This window comes from Brachyistius frenatus, unplaced genomic scaffold (assembly GCF_029030835.1).
Source record: "Brachyistius frenatus isolate BFR_SWC_R1_liver_20210118 unplaced genomic scaffold, ASM2903083v1 Contig_42, whole genome shotgun sequence".
Lineage (NCBI taxonomy): Eukaryota > Metazoa > Chordata > Actinopteri > Embiotocidae > Brachyistius > Brachyistius frenatus.
The window spans coordinates 1,515,858-1,532,724 of record NW_027210641.1 but is presented as its reverse complement, the minus strand read 5'-3'; the positions used below and the strand labels follow the sequence as shown (position 1 = coordinate 1,532,724).

The following is a 16,867-nucleotide window of genomic DNA, read 5'->3' as shown; positions in this document are numbered from 1 at the left end:
TTCTGAAATGGTTTTGAAATACATTTAAAGTTTGGCTGCTCACTCCGAGTTTGTAATGTTCTTCAAACCGTTAATATTAGATTTGGGAGATAACTTCTCTCATGAGTCGTATTAGCTCATTGGTGCTCTGTCAAACATCGCTCTATCTAAACAGCTCTTCCTGCACTTTTACAGAGTAAATGCATAAACTGCAGATCTTTTCTGTGGCCAAACTGGCTGCAGTTGTCATCAGATTAGTGAGACCGAAGAGCACCGGAGGAAGACCTTCAGCTCCGCTGGGTTCACGACTTCTCACAAATCCTGATGACATCTTTAAGCACAACATGTGGTGGGTGATGTAATGGGAATAAAACGTGTTAAATGTTGGTTTATTGTGGATCAACATCTCATGGAGTCAGCTTTCTTTCATTTGTCCCCCATCTGTATGTTTTACATCTGGAAGGAGATCACAAGATTTCAGTGGTGTGATAACTTTTATCAACATTAAAATTAAATTGGGTGACAGTTACGTCTTTTCACTAACTCTGAAACAAAATGTGGATTTACACTTACGCTCTCTAATACTTTAAACATATTGTAGATGTACTGAAAAATGTGAAGGTGGCAGCTAATTTAGAAAGAAAGCGTGTGAGTCACTAGAGTTTAATGGATGTTTTAACATTCAACATTTATAATGCTTTTTCTGTTAGGGATCATGTAGAGTGGACGGAGGAGGACAAAGAAAACGCTCGGCAGAGGGCAGAAGAAAATTCCAGAGCACAGCTTCCTTTCAATGAACAAGGCAAGAATTCATTCCCGCAAAATAATTAAACATATTATATTATATTATATTTATTTGGGATTTCATGGAAACTAAATGTAAAAAAAATCTTCCTGAATTTCCGCCACGCAGGTACATTTGATACAGAAGCTTCCCAATACTGGGACACGTTTTACGAGAAGCACCAAGATAAGTTCTTCAAAGATCGCCGGTGGCTGTTTTTCGAATTCCCAGAACTGCTTCCTTCAGGAGCAAAAGACCGAGACACGAAGGGTCATCAGCAAGCACCAATCCCTCCAAGTAGGGCATCCAGCACGGACACACAGACGGGACACCGTCACCGCTGTGATCCCCGTTTCAGAGATACCTTTCATCGTCAGGAGTCCCGTCAAGAACCAGCACCAGAAGAAAATGACGTTAACGCAGAGAGCTCTACTTTTCCTGGACAGCATGCGTCTTTCAGGATCTTGGAGGTTTTCTGAACTTCGTTTCTTTTCCAATATACACTGTTTTATATGGATTATTACACAATATTATACAGATAACTGTACTGACAAATTTGCCTTTGCCTTTTCTTCTCTTCACAGGTTGGATGTGGGGTTGGAAACAGTGTATTTCCAATTGTTAATAACATCACGTAAGTACTTAAAAAAAAATTGTATTCTTATTTTCTTAATTTATTAAAAGACATTTTATGGTTATCATTTTCTGATTTGTTGACTGAGTGGAGAGCATATGTGTAGCACACAGTGGGAATTTCTCCCTTTTATACTCTTTAATACTTTTCATTCTCTTTTTTTCTGCAAATATTCTTCTATTGCTCTCAAGGCTTCAGCGCATATTTATAATGACAAAGGACAAGAAACTACAGTATACGACCAGTTCATCTTAGTCTTTAAAAATTAGAGACGCTTTTCAAGATATGGATTGAGAAACAAATCCTCAGTGTTTTCTTAACACTTGTGCTTCTTATATGATGATTTCAGGGTTGTTTTGTTGGTTGTTCTATTTCACAGAGAATCAGATGCATTTTTATACTGTTGCGACTTCTCCCCACGAGCTATTCAGCTGGTTAAGGTACGCATTTGGTTGCTATGTAAATATAAAGCACATATTGTATAATAATAATACTTAAAAACAACTTAAGCTTAATAAAATCATTGTCAAACATACAATGATGTGTTTGTAAAATTATATTGTACTAAGCCTTTGCAAACAAAATCTTTATCCATTATACAACTTCATTTATTTAATTTAACTTTTGATATTTAATGGAAATCAAGTTTGTATTATATAATGAACTTGCATGACTGAGAAAACCTTATTTATTACATGACGATTACATGATTTATGACTATAATAGATGTTTTAAATGTGAATACTGTATTTTTACATTTCAACCTGAAAGTGAGTGTGAAATTATTCTTTACATTAATTCCTTACAAGCAACTGCTTATGTAAGGAGTGCAAAGGGCATTTCACAGTGGAATAGTTAAGACATTAAAATTATTATGCGATTAGGGAGAAAAGATAATTACGTTTAGTTAGTGCCTGAGAAATGTCAAAATAATTGGAAACTGTTAGAATAATTACTGAATGAGTTTAAATAAAAATTATATTCGTCATTCCACTTTGTATTTAAATGATGTTGTGAATAAAGCCTGATGTATTTTCTTCTTATAGGACCACGCAGACTACGATGGCTCCGTGTGTCATGCCTTTGTCCACGACATTTGTGAGGAGACGGCCTCCTTTCCCTTCCCTCCTCAGAGCCTGGACGTTATTCTGGCAGTATTTGTGCTGTCCTCCATTCATCCTGATCGGTAGGGGAAGGTTAGAGCACAAAGATGGGAGAGCCTGGTGTCATTACCACCTGCCGGCCCCCTCGCCCCCCCTCCCCTTCCCCTTCCCCCTCCACAACCTCTACTACCCTCACAAACCCACCTTCACATTCCCCAGGCTTCGTCTGAATGACATTAAAAACCAAAATATAAATTGAATGCATACTGTAATGTCCAATAGAGTGCAATATAATAACTAGGGCTACAAATAATTATTATTTTCATAATCAATTAATCTGTTGATTATTTTTTCAAATAATCGTTTAGCTGTTTGGTCTTTAAAATGTCATAAAATGGGTGATGAGTAGTCCACAACAAAATATATTCAGTTTATCATCATGGAGGACTAAAGGAACCAGAAAATATTCACATTTAAGAAGCTGGAATCAAACAATTTTATTCAAAATGATTGATCGATTATTAAAACAGTTGGTCAATAATGTCCTGTTGAACAACTAATCGACTAATCATTGCAGCTCTAATATTAGCTATACAGGGGTTTGCTAGACATTAGAAGTATACAAAAATGTCAGCGATGGTAATATGTACATTTTAATTATTTTGCCATATGGCCTACATTTTGTTTGTGATTGCTTGGATCTTCATTAGCTGCAAACCTACCATCCAACATTATTTAACCATTAGTTGAATTTCATTGACAGAATGCAAGGAGTTGTGAATCGACTGTGTGCACACCTGAAACCTGGAGGGACATTCCTCTTCCGTGATTATGGGAGATACGACTTCTCACAGCTCAGGTTTAAGAAGGGTGAGTCTCCAAATCCCGTCGTTACAGCAACTTTCACTCTCTATACATCCGGTGTGTGTATGCGCTATGAAATACCTCTTTAAAATGTTAATCTAAACATTAAATCTTTTCTAACCAGGACGATGCTTATCAGAGAATTTCTACATCCGTGGAGATGGAACCTGCGTTTATTTTTTCACCAAAGGTATTCCCTCTTATTTAAAGATCGGCACTTTATTCTCTGCATGGAGTTAGTACTCGTCATCGCTCGCATCAAACCGTAGCTCCAGAACTAGACAGGACACTGTGGTCAATTTGGAGGTTACCATTATGATCTCCATGTTGAGATTTATATTCTATTAATAATGTTAATAAACAATTAATAACTGAAAACTGCTAACAATCTGAAAGGGTCAAAACACGTGTAATATAAAGAGCAACTTCACAGTAAGACTGATTAAAAATCCAAATAATTACAGCCAATGTGAGACTTTATCTTCGGTGTCGCTATTTTTCAGGGCGAGGAGGAACCTGGACTTATGACCGCAATATTCTTTAAAACTGGCAATAACTCTGGTTGCTGATACATTTTTTTTTTTTTTTACAGAGGACATTCATGATTTATTTTCCAAAGCTGGACTGGAAGAAATTCAGAATCTAGAGGACAGACGACTGCAAGTGAACCGAGGAAAGAGAGTTGCAATGCACCGGGTGTGGATGCAGAGCAAGTACAGGAAGTCGTGTCCACCTTCATCTTAACACTCCAACGTGCACAACTTTATATGAAAATGACTTCTTCTTTTTTTTTTTTACTTTACTACTCACTCATTCAGTCCTGATAAAAAAATAAAATAATTGGGGGTTATGTGCACAGCAACAAAACTCAGTTCACTTTTGAAACCTATTGTCAACAGAGCTTTGGTGTTGTTTGGTTTTACATCTCACTGTATTCATATTCAGAAATGAGAAGATTGACTATATTCAAATTGTTTTGTCTTAGGTCCACCATGCGTCAGGCTTTAAAATGTAAATCTCTGACTGAAATTAAAAATGACTGCCCTTTATTTTCCTGAAGTTATGTAATTATGAAAAATAAAATTATGTAACTAAACTTTTGACGTAGTATCACATTTTAACTTGTTAAGTCAAAAGTATGATGTTCATTTTTTTTGTAATACACATCTCTAAATCTGTGTCTGAGTCTAGTAAATCAATTATGTCAAATAATTTCATATACTGTCTAAAACTGTGAGCAGAGTCAAAACGATCACCTTTATATTGATCATGTTTAAATTGTTTTTCTTTAAGGGGAAATGTGTGTCCATAACTTTTTAATGTACTGAAAACTCACCGGATTATGAAAACATCGGGGAACATCTTAAATTTCTACTATCGGTCAAAGTATTTGCTCTCGAAATATGACTTGCGCGGCTCATCGTGTCGTGAATACTAATTAAAAAATAAATAAATAAAAAAAAAGTTGTTTAACGTTGCCATGACGACGAGAAAGCAATGTATCGCCCTCGCGATAAGAATGTTGCGCACGAGGCGTGACGTTTCATCGGAAGCACTTGAAGACGGAGCCTGACCCGGAGCTGAGGTGCGCGAGGAGGTTTGTGCCCTCAAACAAAACAACCACAAAAAACACGATTTAGACATTTTCCACTTCGGTGGCAGTCGGCGCGCCGGTCGCAGGAACAACTCCGCTCCGCCGCCCGGGTTCGTTGCTCGGTGTGCGGTGAGAGACGAGCCGCGAGCGCCGCAGCACCGACACACGAAAAGTAGCTTGATGAGTATCCAAAGTAGTGGAAGTTTGGAGGGGCCGCCATCTTTGGTCCCAGCGCTCCACGTCCCCAGCACCGACCGTGTTTTCAGCAGCGGACCGCGGCGGTGGTGAAGGCCCGGGAAGGTACCTGGAGCGGTCGAGACGCGGGTGTCTTTGATACTTGTTTGGTTTGGGGGCATTTTGTGCAAAACTAAAGGGAATTGTGTTAAAATGACCGAACAAAAATAAATTAAAAAAAAAAAAAAATCTCGGTGGTGAAAACCTGCTGGTTAGCTAACGGTACGGAACCGCGTCGGCTCCGAAGTCCAGTGAGCCCGTTTGGTTAGCTGGTAGCCGGGGAGACACAGGCCGGTGTCCCTGTCCACCGGGCCGGTGTCCCTGTCCACCGGGCCGGTGCTCCTGTCCACCGGGCCGGTGCTCCTGTCCACCGGGCCGGTGCTCCTGTCCACCGGGCCGGTGCTCCTGTCCACCGGGCCGGTGCTCCTGTCCACCGGGCCGGGAGCAGCAACCTGGAGACTAATACGAGCACGATGGCGATCAAAAAAAAAAAAAAAAAACCTTTGCGAGAGCAGAAACGTCTCCGCTGCTGTCGCGGGGGACATCCTCCATTTAACGGGCTGCCGTTACCGGAGCCAACAGCCGCCCGGTGACCGTTAAACGTGGAGATGAATCGGTTAATGCAGCTGCAGAAATCAAACAGTTTCTACCGGACAACGTGTATTTCTCTGGACTGGAGACGTGTCGATGTGCACCGCAGCCATCCTTTGTTTCCTGACTTGTTTACATGTCTTCACGTGTATTTGTCGTCATCATGGTGTAATATCTTCTGTTAACGGGCTGCTTGTGTCTTCAATGCATCTGTGTGTGTTTCTAAAGATCTCCCTTTCGCTATAGCTGCTGAGGATGTGAGGATCTAAGGATGTGAGGATCTAAGGATGTGAGGATGTGAGGATCTAAGGATGTGAGGATCTGAGGATGTGAGGATCTAAGGATGTGAGGATGTGAGGATCTAAGGATGTGAGGATGTGAGGATCTAAGGATGTGAGGATCTAAGGATGTGAGGATCTAAGGATGTGAGGATGTGAGGATCTAAGGATGTGAGGATGTAAGGATGTAAGGATCTAAGGATGTGAGGATCTAAGGATGTGAGGATGTGAGGATCTAAGGATGTGAGGATCTAAGGATGTGAGGATGTGAGGATCTAAGGATGTGAGGATGTAAGGATGTAAGGATGTGAGGATGTAAGGATCTAAGGATCTAAGGATGTGAGGATGTAAGGATGTGAGGATCTAAGGATGTGAGGATGTAAGGATGTGAGGATGTAAGGATGTGAGGATGTAAGGATGTAAGGATGTGAGGATGTAAGGATCTAAGGATCTAAGGATGTGAGATGTGTGGTCGCCTTGTGTGACCTCTTTACTCCAAGTTAGGATCACTACGTGTTTGGTGAAGATGACCCACAAACCTGCAGGGACACATGGGATGCTGCAGGCTCACCAAGATATATAACTTAGTGTTATCATGCTTCACTGGATAACTAATGATGGAGGACTTCACTCAGCTTTGGACATCGATGGAGCTTCTCTGTCTTTTGTATTATCAGTGTTTCACACACTGAAAGAGTAATGGCTGCCTACATCAGTAGGACACTTGTAAATATTGAACCCTGCCACTCTATTCTCTGTGCATTTCTTTTTGTTTTTGGTTTAAGTTGCCGGTGACTGAATGAATGAACTCCGGTGGAGGAAGTCCACCCAGCCCACCCAGAGACTTTTCTTTTTGTAAGACTTTGTAAGTGTCTGTCATAAACAGCTGGTCACTCTGCTGAGCAGCATGGAGTTAAAATGACATCCACAGCCAGAGCTGTAAGGGTTCAACCGCTTCCTCCTGCAGGGGCTTGGATATAGATAATAGTTGTGCACAGAGGCCTTCATGTTTGAAACAAAAGGAAATCTGAGAAGCAGCTCATGTGTATTTATGACATAAAGCTGGCATAAATACTCTGAGTGAAATGTAGATATGGTTATGGATCATTCTCAGCCAGACTAAAATTGGACTCAAAAGCAGCAATAGAAAAGGTTTTAAAGCTACTGATTGTCACAAAGTTAATGGTCTTTATAGGTATTATTATCAAAGTTAAATGAAGCTGGTTGATCACCTGTAACAACTGCTTTTAGAAGATCTTGCAGTGATGCTTATGTTGAAATTATAATTAACAACAACGAACATACCGTGTAGTCATTTAGTCTCTGCATGAGTTTCAGTAGCTAATCAAGCTGTAGTGAGGTGACAGGTGAAACTTGTGGCATTCATATAAATAGTTTGGAAATAAAGCAGATGTGTAACAGGCCTACAAATGTACTGCTGTGTAGAGAAATAAAGTAGTGTTTATGATTAATGACGGGGGGGGGGGGCAAACATTCTTTGTGAGCTGCTTTTTGCTCTCAAATTGGTGCAAACATCATGTCACAGTAAACAGGCCGCGGTGCTGTAAATTACTTCAGCAAAATAGATTGAAAGTCAAAGTCCCATCTTCAGAAATGTGACAAGCATACTTGGTTGTTTCTTAGGAAGAGGAGACAGACTGGATGCTTTATTGTTGGTAAGATTTGTCCTATTAGGACACAAATGTCTTGAAGCACCGGAGGACAGTGATTGTTTGTGACTTTTAGGAGTTGTCAGTAAAACAGTTGGTAAACTGTAGTTTACTTTGTCACACTTGTGAGGATTTGACCGCTTCTTCTCATAATAATTTATGATGTAAAGCTCTTATCTTTTGAGTCAATTTTGTGTTTCTGATAATCAAAGTTCAGTTAGACAAGTGCTGACTGTGACTTACATTTGTTTTGCCCGTGTGGTGAACTGCCGCTTCATATCCATGTCCAAAGTGTAAATGGTCATCAAAAGTGTCAGTGAATGTGGCTTTTTACGACTTGTTAAGGTTATTAATGAATACACATAAGGAGTAAGACATTTCTAAACTTAATTTAATATTTGTCCACAACATAACCATGGTGGTTATTTTCTCTTTATAGTGTATAGTTGGTTGCCTGGAACCTGGTATGATATTAGGCTTGTTATGTTGATTTGTTAATAGTTTTTTAACTCTAAGGTATAAATATATTTTGTCCACAACATTAATTCTATATTAAAAAGGATTTTAACAAATGGCAGCATGCTTTTTGTTTTTGACACTTACTTGCACATCTGTGTTGTGCCTATCTTCAAAATGGTCCTTAGTCAGTATTACTTGGCAGGTCTGCTGTACTCGATCTATTACAACTTAATGGCAGACAATATTTTTGCAGTGGATGATGTTATAGATTACTGTTTGTTTTGCGATTAATACAAATACTTTTTTCTCTGCTGGACAACACAACTCTGGGTCTAAATTAAGTCCATTTCTAGGATGACTGCTTTTAAATATGAAATGATGTCTGCGTTTTATTTTTAAATTGCATTCGTTAAGTAGGGAAATTGACATTAGATCAATTTATGGTGGGCTTTTAAGTCAACCACATTCTGATTACAACTATTGTTCCCCTCAATATAGAAGTTTTATTATTTCTTCATCTGTTACTTCTGTGTTTCTTCTCTTTTGCACAGCTGAGATGTGTTCATGTCCCTTACGATCAGCTGGAGTTGTGCATTTTGGAAGTGTTGTTTTATAACATACACAATTTCCAATCTGCCCTTTTCAAACTACTACAGTGCAGTTAATTGTTGGACGAGCTACATAGGCAGCTGTAATAGTTGATAAGCAGGTGGCTTTAAAGAGTAATAATGTTTGCCTATATTTATTGCACATTTATAATCTTTGACTACATGCAGGCTTTATTTCTAGCTGCCATGATTATTAACATATCAGAGTTTTTCAAAGTGTAATGTTTTTTTGTTTTTTTTGTTTTATTTTTAAATGGATTTTTAAAATCCCTACCTGTTATAACCATGGTTGCAGTGCCAAGACTCCATTCCCCTTTCAAAATGGTTGTCTCATTAAAGCCCAGGTTTAGTCTGCAGCCCACGGAGCTCCTGTATCAATCCCACAGGGAGCTTTTATTCAGCATTGCCTGGCAGTTGAAACATTGCTCATGGACTCTCATGATAATTATGTTTGTGCCACATTAAAGCCTATTACCTCTAAACCTGTCCCTTGAATTAGATTAATAGTTATATAGTGAACCCTGTCTTATACCAGGGAATTGGCATCAATTTAGTCTTGGCCTATATTCTGGTCTAGACCAAAATACTATCACCTGTCAGGATTTAGGCGAAGTCACATTAATCATAACTCTGCTATTAAATTCACTGCTGCTGTGTCCTCTGCTCTAGAATGGGCATTCAAAAGCTTCGTTGAAGTGGATCCTTGAATAACAGACGCACTGTGACTTGTTGCTAATCCTCTCAGGCACCATGGAGGAGCTGCACAGCCTGGACCCCCGGAGACAGGAGCTGCTGGAGGCACGTTTCATGGGCGGGGTCAGCGGCAGCACAGGGGGGAGCACGGGCAGCACAAGTGGGGGAACCAAAGTGAGTCCGTATTTAGCAATGTCACTTACACCAATCTTTCAATGTTATAAATAGTTGAAATATGAAGGATTTCTTGCAGTTTTATACATAGTTATTTATTATCTGAACATTGTTTTGTTCGTGTCTTTCAGGGATTGACCAATAATGAATGTTCAAATCACAGTTTTGGAAGTCTAGGATCCTCAAGTGACAAGGAGTCAGAGGTACAGCTCCAAACCTGTCGGCACTGACTACATTTACATGGACCAGACCTGTCATCCTTGACTTTTCCAATAAACATAGTATACTGCATATTGTTTTTATCCATTTTGCTTGCAAAGCTTTTCCAGCCAACTTCTTTCTTACTGTGGAACAGAACCCAGTTAATTAGTGGCAATGACCCGAGGTTTGACTTACTCCTCAACTCAGAAGCAAACCTGCTCATTAGGAACCTGGGTTGTTGTATGTGTTCGAAAAAAATCATGTAAAGTCTGTCAATGTGCTGTTAGAGACTGTTATGAAGTACTGACGTAACAGATATTTTATCACCATCTTGCAAACAGAATCTGGTGTTTACCTCCACATGGTCTTTCCTTTCTCTTTTAACAGGGGTCTGATGTGAAAAGGGGAAGTTCTCCTGCTTATTCGGTGGGTATATAATCAGATCTGAAAAATGAATAGTTATCCCGTAACAACTATTACTATTTGGATTTTTGTCTGTGGTTAACATCGCTCCACCCTGCAGTTTGCGGTGATCCCTCAAGGGCAAGTCATGATGTGAAACAAACAAAATGTCATATTCAAACAAAAAATAAAAAGGCTTGTGCGAGAACTCTTTCTGAGGTGAAAATATTATTTTGAAAGTTATTGACAATTAAAGGCAGCAAAACATTTGATTTACAAATCATTACATTTAAATACTGCCCCCCTTTACAAGGCAGTTGTTTTTAAATTCTTCAGAATATGAGTTTATTGTTCCAAAACTAATTGTAGACATATCGAGACTTTTGATTAGATTCTGATGATTTCAGATCACCAATGTCGGGTAGTTGCTGAAAAAATACATCTGATTTGTAACTTCAATCAAAACTAAATCTGTAAAATCACCCATATTAACTCTGCCAAGATATAGATCATGATTATTTATTGATTAGCACATAGGAGCAAAATAGATGCCACTATATAGATGACATAGCAGCAGCCCAAGTCTTGATGTTATGAAATATAATTTCTCTTTCAGACCCCGGAGAAGAAACAGTCTGAAACAACCAGAGGCAGAAAAAGGAAACCTGAGATCCAGTCAGAAAGCAGCCAAGGTTCGTGTCTTTTTGTTAAACTGGATATATTTTTGACTTTTGTTTATTTCAGTATTCGGTGAATCACAACACTGTTTTCCTCCTTTTCTCTTGACAGGAAAATCAATTGTGCGAGGACCCAAAATAAGTGATTATTTTGATGTAAGTTTGAGTTTGGTATCAGATGTTGCTCATTAAAAGGAAGTGCTGAGTGAATAATGTTTGCTTTATTAGTCTTTGTTAAACATCGGAGGCGTCATTTATTTCCTTCGTCTAAGATAACAGCACTACTGTGAAAGTAAAGAGACCACTGGCAGGTGTGCTGTTGCCAGATGTTAGGCAGCGATGTCACTTGTCCTCTCTGTCCTAAAGTTCCAGGGAGGAAATGGGTCCAGTCCTGTGAGAGGTCTCCCACCAGTGATTCGTTCGCCCCAGAACTCACATTCCCACTCTGCTCAGGGCGCTGCTGTAAGTTACACCAAAACTTGGAGTCAGAATCTCCATCTGCTGTCGACCTGTCCTAAAAGAAATGACGTCTCTTCCGTTGCAGGTTCGACAAAATAGCTCATCTCCTACTAGTCTGTCTTTTGGGGACCACATGACGCATCCAAAGCAACTAGCAGTCAAATTTGTTCAGGTGAGGGGGAGGACGGTTGGACACCAAAGGCTTCTTGTAATCGTTCTGAAACATGATTGAGATTCCTGAGCAACTTTTGAACAACATGTTTTGCTGTTTTCTGCTCCAGACTGACCTTACAGTGTTGAAACTGGCTGCCCTTGAAAGCACTAAGAATCTAGACCTTGAGAAGAAGGAGGGAAGAATAGATGACTTGCTACGGGTGAGAAGAAAACCTTTCTGTTTGCTACCTTAAAGGAAGGCCTGACGAGACTGTGATATTACTGTCGTGCAAAAGTAGATCATTTTTTATAGTAAATAAAAAAACGATTTTTATTTGTGACCTTCCAACATTGTACAAATATTTTCAAGATGTTTAATATTTTGGTGGATTGGAAATACGAGGTAATGTGTATGACTGCGGATATAATCTTTGTTTCTGCTTAATAGGCAAACTGTGATCTCAGGAGACAGATAGATGAACAACAAAAATTACTTGAAAAATTCAAGGAACGCTTGAATAAATGCATCACCATGAGCAAGAAGCTGCTTATAGAAAAGGTAAAGGTGTTTTTAGTCTGTACCCTTTATGATCAACTTTTATGTGCATATGCAAACCTTGTATTGTATGTTGTTCTTCAGAGCACCCAGGAGAAGCAGGCGTGTCGGGAGAAGAGCATGCAGGACAGACTACGTTTGGGCCATTTCACTACCGTGAGACACGGGGCCTCATTCACAGAGCAGTGGACAGATGGCTACGCCTTCCAAAACCTAGTCAAGTGAGAACCTTTATGATTGTTTTTGTGCCATAAATCTATTGATAATTTTCCTTAATTCAAACTTAATTTATTTTAACAGTGGCACTCCTTATTTCAGGAGTACCCTGTTAGCGGTTGTACAGCTCAGGCTTCTTTTTCTTGGCCAACTCTGACACCTCATGACTCTGAGAAAGATGGATTTGATCCTTATGTTTTCAAAACGGATTTATATTTGTTTATTTATCATTATTATTGTCGTATCATTGTACACCGAGAAATACAGGATAACGGAATGACAGGTACCCAAAAAGATTTGCAGACTTTATTGAAATATTTCAAATATTAGATTCAACTTGAAAAATTCTAATTTGGGTGCAGCCCTAAAAGAAACTGTCCAGCTTTGATAATAGTTGTAGATATTTATTTTGAGTCACGAATATAAATGTGAAAAAAAAAAAATCTATATACGTGTACGTTCTGATTCCATGTCCATCGGCAGACAGCAAGAGTGGATAAATCAACAGAGAGAGGATATTGAGAGGCAGAGAAAACTCCTAGCCAAGAGGAAACCCTCAACCTCCAGCAACTCCCAGGCACCAACCACAAACTCAGAGCCAAAGCAACGCAAAACCAAGGCAGTGAATGGAGCAGAAAGCGATCCTTTTCTAAAACCCAGCCTACCTCAGCTGTAAGTACAAGACTTTGTATGTTATTAATGCACCAGTAGTTCCCTCGGCCAAGACACCGTTTAAAACTCTGTTGTTTTTGGCCTTATGCTCTTGTATCTTCACCAGTTGTAAAACAACTATTAACAGCCAAAGGCAGCATAATATTAAATTTAAAGTAGTAATCTGTGCAAAAACATAGAGACTGTTAATTCAAGCAAATGCTACAATTTTTCTTCCAACGTTTCTCTCATTCTGAAAAGGCTGACACTAGCAGAGTACCATGAACAGGAAGAGATCTTCAAACTGCGACTTGGACATCTGAAGAAGGTTTGTTAAATACTGAAGCTGGTAAACAGAAGCAGCAATAATTTAATAGAACATTTTATCACTCATCCAGTGTTTTTATGTACAGTACAGTCACAAGGCATTACGTATTAACTCCTTCATAAGTTAATCATTTTATCCAGAAGCCACAATATAATAATAAAGCCTTTTTTTCTTTTCTTTTTTCCACAGCTTAGAATTTGTAAAGTTAATGTCAGTAATTTTTTGAATGGAGAAAATCTTCTATGTGAGAACAATTGAACATATTCAGGCTTTTCTTGTGCCCTGAATGAAACAACTGTTCCTTCTGTATGAATCAGCTAATGGGCAGAGTGAGCCTGTAATTGGTTGATTAATTCATTGTTGTCTTGATGAATAAGCATCAGAGGAAGCCCTTGACAGACTGTACCAAGTCAGCCCTGAATATTTAATTCAGGACTAGTAATCTGTGTTCTAGTGGGTTTGGATGAACTCCTCTACTTGTCGTCAGGAATCTGAACTTCCTTCTGTTCGTTGGTGTGTTTGAATCATTTATAGGAAGAAGCTGAGATCCAGGCAGAGCTGGAGCGTCTGGAGAGAGTGCGCAACCTTCACATTCGGGAGCTGAAGAGAATAAATAATGAAGACAGCTCCCAGTGAGTCGTCAGCAATTTCCTTGACAGATACTGTGTTGGAGCATGATGATGTGCACACGAGGCCAGTAGCCTCAACCATAGTAGTAATATTAAATAGTAAAACCTGTCATTGGCACATTTGTATATTTTTCATTTCAAGATTTAAAGATCACCCAACGCTGAATGAACGATATCTGCTCCTGTATCTTCTGGGGAGAGGCGGCTTCAGTGAAGTTTACAAGGTAAGCTATGAAGTCTTGACGCTATAATTTACAACACAAAAACAACTCTGATTTGAGTGTCAGTATAAGCCGACCTTTTGTGTTGTTGTTCAGGCGTTTGACTTGATTGAACAACGATATGCTGCTGTGAAGATCCACCAACTTAACAAGAACTGGAGAGAAGAGAAGAAGGAGAACTATCACAAGTATGTTGACCCACGTGGAAATATGTAACCTCACCTGCAACATGTAGTTATGGATTTGGATTGTTGTGGCATTCTTACAAAACCTATCCCAGTGTCCTCAATGCTCGGCTATCAGTGCAGAATACAGCACCTTCCTCCTCTGGTTAGTAGTATAAACATCTTCATGAAACACCTTTCCACAGGCATGCATGTCGAGAATACAGAATACACAAGGAGCTGGTCCATCCCCGGATTGTGAAACTTTACGACTACTTCTCACTGGACACAGACACGTTAGTGACTTCATGTTTTCCAGCTCCTTTCAGTGGGTTTCTGTTCCATGTGGGCTGTAATTCTTAATAATAAGCCTTTTATCCATTCGATAGGTTTTGCACCGTTATGGAGTATTGCGAGGGCAATGATTTGGATTTCTACTTGAAGCAGCATAAGCTAATGTCTGAGAAGGAGGCACGATCCATAGTCATGCAGATCGTCAATGCACTAAAATACCTGAATGAAATCAAACCCCCCATCATCCATTATGACCTTAAACCAGGTAAACGTTCCTTCCTTCTGGACAACTGATGCATGAATACATTAACATGGTTTTAGTGCTGACTTCATGTTCTTTGATTACAAGGTAATATCTTGTTGGTGGACGGCACGGCCTGTGGGGAAATCAAAATCACTGACTTTGGTCTCTCCAAAATCATGGATGATGACAACTATGGCGTTGATGGGATGGACCTGACATCACAGGGTGCAGGGACCTATTGGTGAGAAACAATCTTCCTCTTATACGTGCATCACATATATAAGCATCTGTAGTCGTGGAGGAAGTATTCACATCATTTAAATTTGTAAAGGTAGCAATACGTATAGTATGTCACTCAGAACTGCTGTTAAAGTATAGTACGAGTACCTTGAAGTACCTCTACTTTCAACCACTGGTTGTTTATGTGTAAACTTCTTTTTTCTTTGTAATTCTCATTTCAGGTACTTGCCTCCTGAATGTTTTGTGGTCGGTAAAGAACCTCCAAAGATCTCCAATAAGGTGGATGTGTGGTCAGTGGGTGTCATCTTTTTCCAGTGTCTGTATGGAAGAAAGGTGAGGAGCACAATAGATTTTTATTAAAAAAAAATTTTTTGAATGTTTTGTATCATTGCTGATGATAAAGGACTCTCCTCTTTCTCAGCCTTTCGGACACAATCAGTCACAGCAGGACATCCTGCAGGAGAACACCATACTCAAAGCTACCGATGTTCAGTTTCCTGTAAAGCCTGTTTCAAGTAATGAAGCAAAGGTAGGAGGTTTTCAAAATGCCACGTATTATCAAGGAAAACTCCATCTTCAAACTAATTGTTTATTTTAAAAATGGTTCCTCTCCCTTCAGGCCTTCATAAGGCGGTGCTTGGCATACAGGAAGGAGGACCGGATCGACGTTCACCAGCTGGGAAGTGACCCCTACTTGCTCCCTCACATGCGAAGATCGAGCTCCTCTGGAAATCTGCAGATGAGTGCTGCTGGCTCAGGACCAGCTTCCTCCAGTATCATCTCATATTGACAGTTTTGAACCGAGACGGAAAGGAAAACTGACAACTGAAGTTGCGCCTGCAGAGCTCCTCAGAGGCTTGGGCTGGCGAGAGGAGCGACAGAAGGAGCAGGACACAGGTGGGGAGATCTCACCTGGCCTCCTCTGACCTGTGCCAGGCTTCTACTTGTTTACCAGGGCTTGATCAACAGAGGGACGGTGAAGGGAAGTTTTAAAGGACATGGGTAAATGGATCTTCTCGATGGTCCGACAAAAGCACTGAAACTGACTGCGTACCTTGAAGAAAATGTGACTGGACGCTCTGTTCAGATGTTGCAGATGGATAAAGCCTTAAAGGGCCGAAGGGAGACTTGGCAGCCCGCCGTTTAGACTAAATAACATGGTCCTGCCAGGGTGCAAATGATTCAGCTGCTAGAAGTTAATTTACTGTGAGGAGAGAAATGTCATTAAGTAGAACTACAAAGATTTCACTATTGATTTGGATAAATGTTTTGTTTTTCACAAATGTTAGGCTTTAATTTGACTTCTTAGCCATGAGAATGTAACGTGTAGCATACAAGTGGCATCTAGTGTCATGTAGGTTGGGGCAGATTACTTATGTTTAATGCACAAAGTAACCAAATGTAGAAAAATTACAATGTATAAAACCCTATGCAGGAATATTAATTAACAGATAAATTGGAAACTGTATATGCTGTACAGGTGAATTTTCAAATTTTGAGCTGCAGCAGGAAGATGTTCAAAGAGTTAAATTTTCCCAGTGTAAAACTAGTTTCCTGAAGTGGTTTCATTTTGCTGCTTCGTTGCTCTTACTTTTTCAAGGGCTGTATGTTCCACTTCGGGTACAAATTGTACAGTTCTGCTAAGAGTGAATAATAAATGCCAGGAAACTTTTTTTCTCCCACTGAATGGTATTATAGATCACATCCTGATAAATCCCTTTTTACATTATAGGGTACAGTCTGAGATTATACTGGCACCTTCTGGCC

At 39.7% G+C, this 16,867-nt stretch overlaps 2 protein-coding genes across 2 annotated transcripts; both read left to right on the top strand.

Annotated features, from left to right (window-relative positions):
* The first annotated feature begins 71 nt into the window (after nt 1-71).
* Nucleotides 72-4,542, top strand: mettl8 (methyltransferase 8, methylcytidine). Its single transcript, XM_069702557.1, has 9 exons — nt 72-328; nt 690-781; nt 893-1,233; nt 1,348-1,397; nt 1,777-1,837; nt 2,444-2,583; nt 3,264-3,370; nt 3,489-3,554; nt 3,957-4,542. The coding sequence occupies exons 1-9, from the start codon at nt 180-182 to the stop codon at nt 4,106-4,108; spliced, it is 1,158 nt and encodes a 385-aa protein (XP_069558658.1). The 5' UTR covers nt 72-179; the 3' UTR covers nt 4,109-4,542.
* Nucleotides 4,543-4,921: 379 nt separating this feature from the next.
* On the top strand, nt 4,922-16,772 carry tlk1a (tousled-like kinase 1a). Its single transcript, XM_069702549.1, is given in 24 exon segments — nt 4,922-5,180; nt 5,182-5,220; nt 5,222-5,258; nt 9,544-9,665; nt 9,797-9,868; nt 10,254-10,292; nt 10,885-10,960; nt 11,058-11,101; nt 11,312-11,407; nt 11,490-11,576; nt 11,686-11,778; nt 12,006-12,116; nt 12,198-12,334; nt 12,813-13,001; nt 13,242-13,308; nt 13,843-13,940; nt 14,080-14,161; nt 14,255-14,346; nt 14,529-14,618; nt 14,712-14,881; nt 14,966-15,101; nt 15,322-15,433; nt 15,522-15,629; nt 15,720-16,772. Coding segments are annotated over 24 exon segments (2,310 nt in total). The 5' UTR covers nt 4,922-5,138; the 3' UTR covers nt 15,891-16,772.
* The last annotated feature ends 95 nt before the right edge of the window (nt 16,773-16,867 follow it).

Bases quoted from the DNA above. Each gene is read 5' to 3' on its own strand.
- mettl8 (XM_069702557.1), top strand. From the start codon at position 180: ATGCATAAACTGCAGATCTTTTCTGTGGCCAAACTGGCTGCAGTTGTC. The intron at 782-892 runs GCAAGAATTCAT...TCCGCCACGCAG, and splicing joins GCTTCCTTTCAATGAACAAG to GTACATTTGATACAGAAGCT. The intron at 1,234-1,347 runs GTTTTCTGAACT...TTCTCTTCACAG, and splicing joins CGTCTTTCAGGATCTTGGAG to GTTGGATGTGGGGTTGGAAA.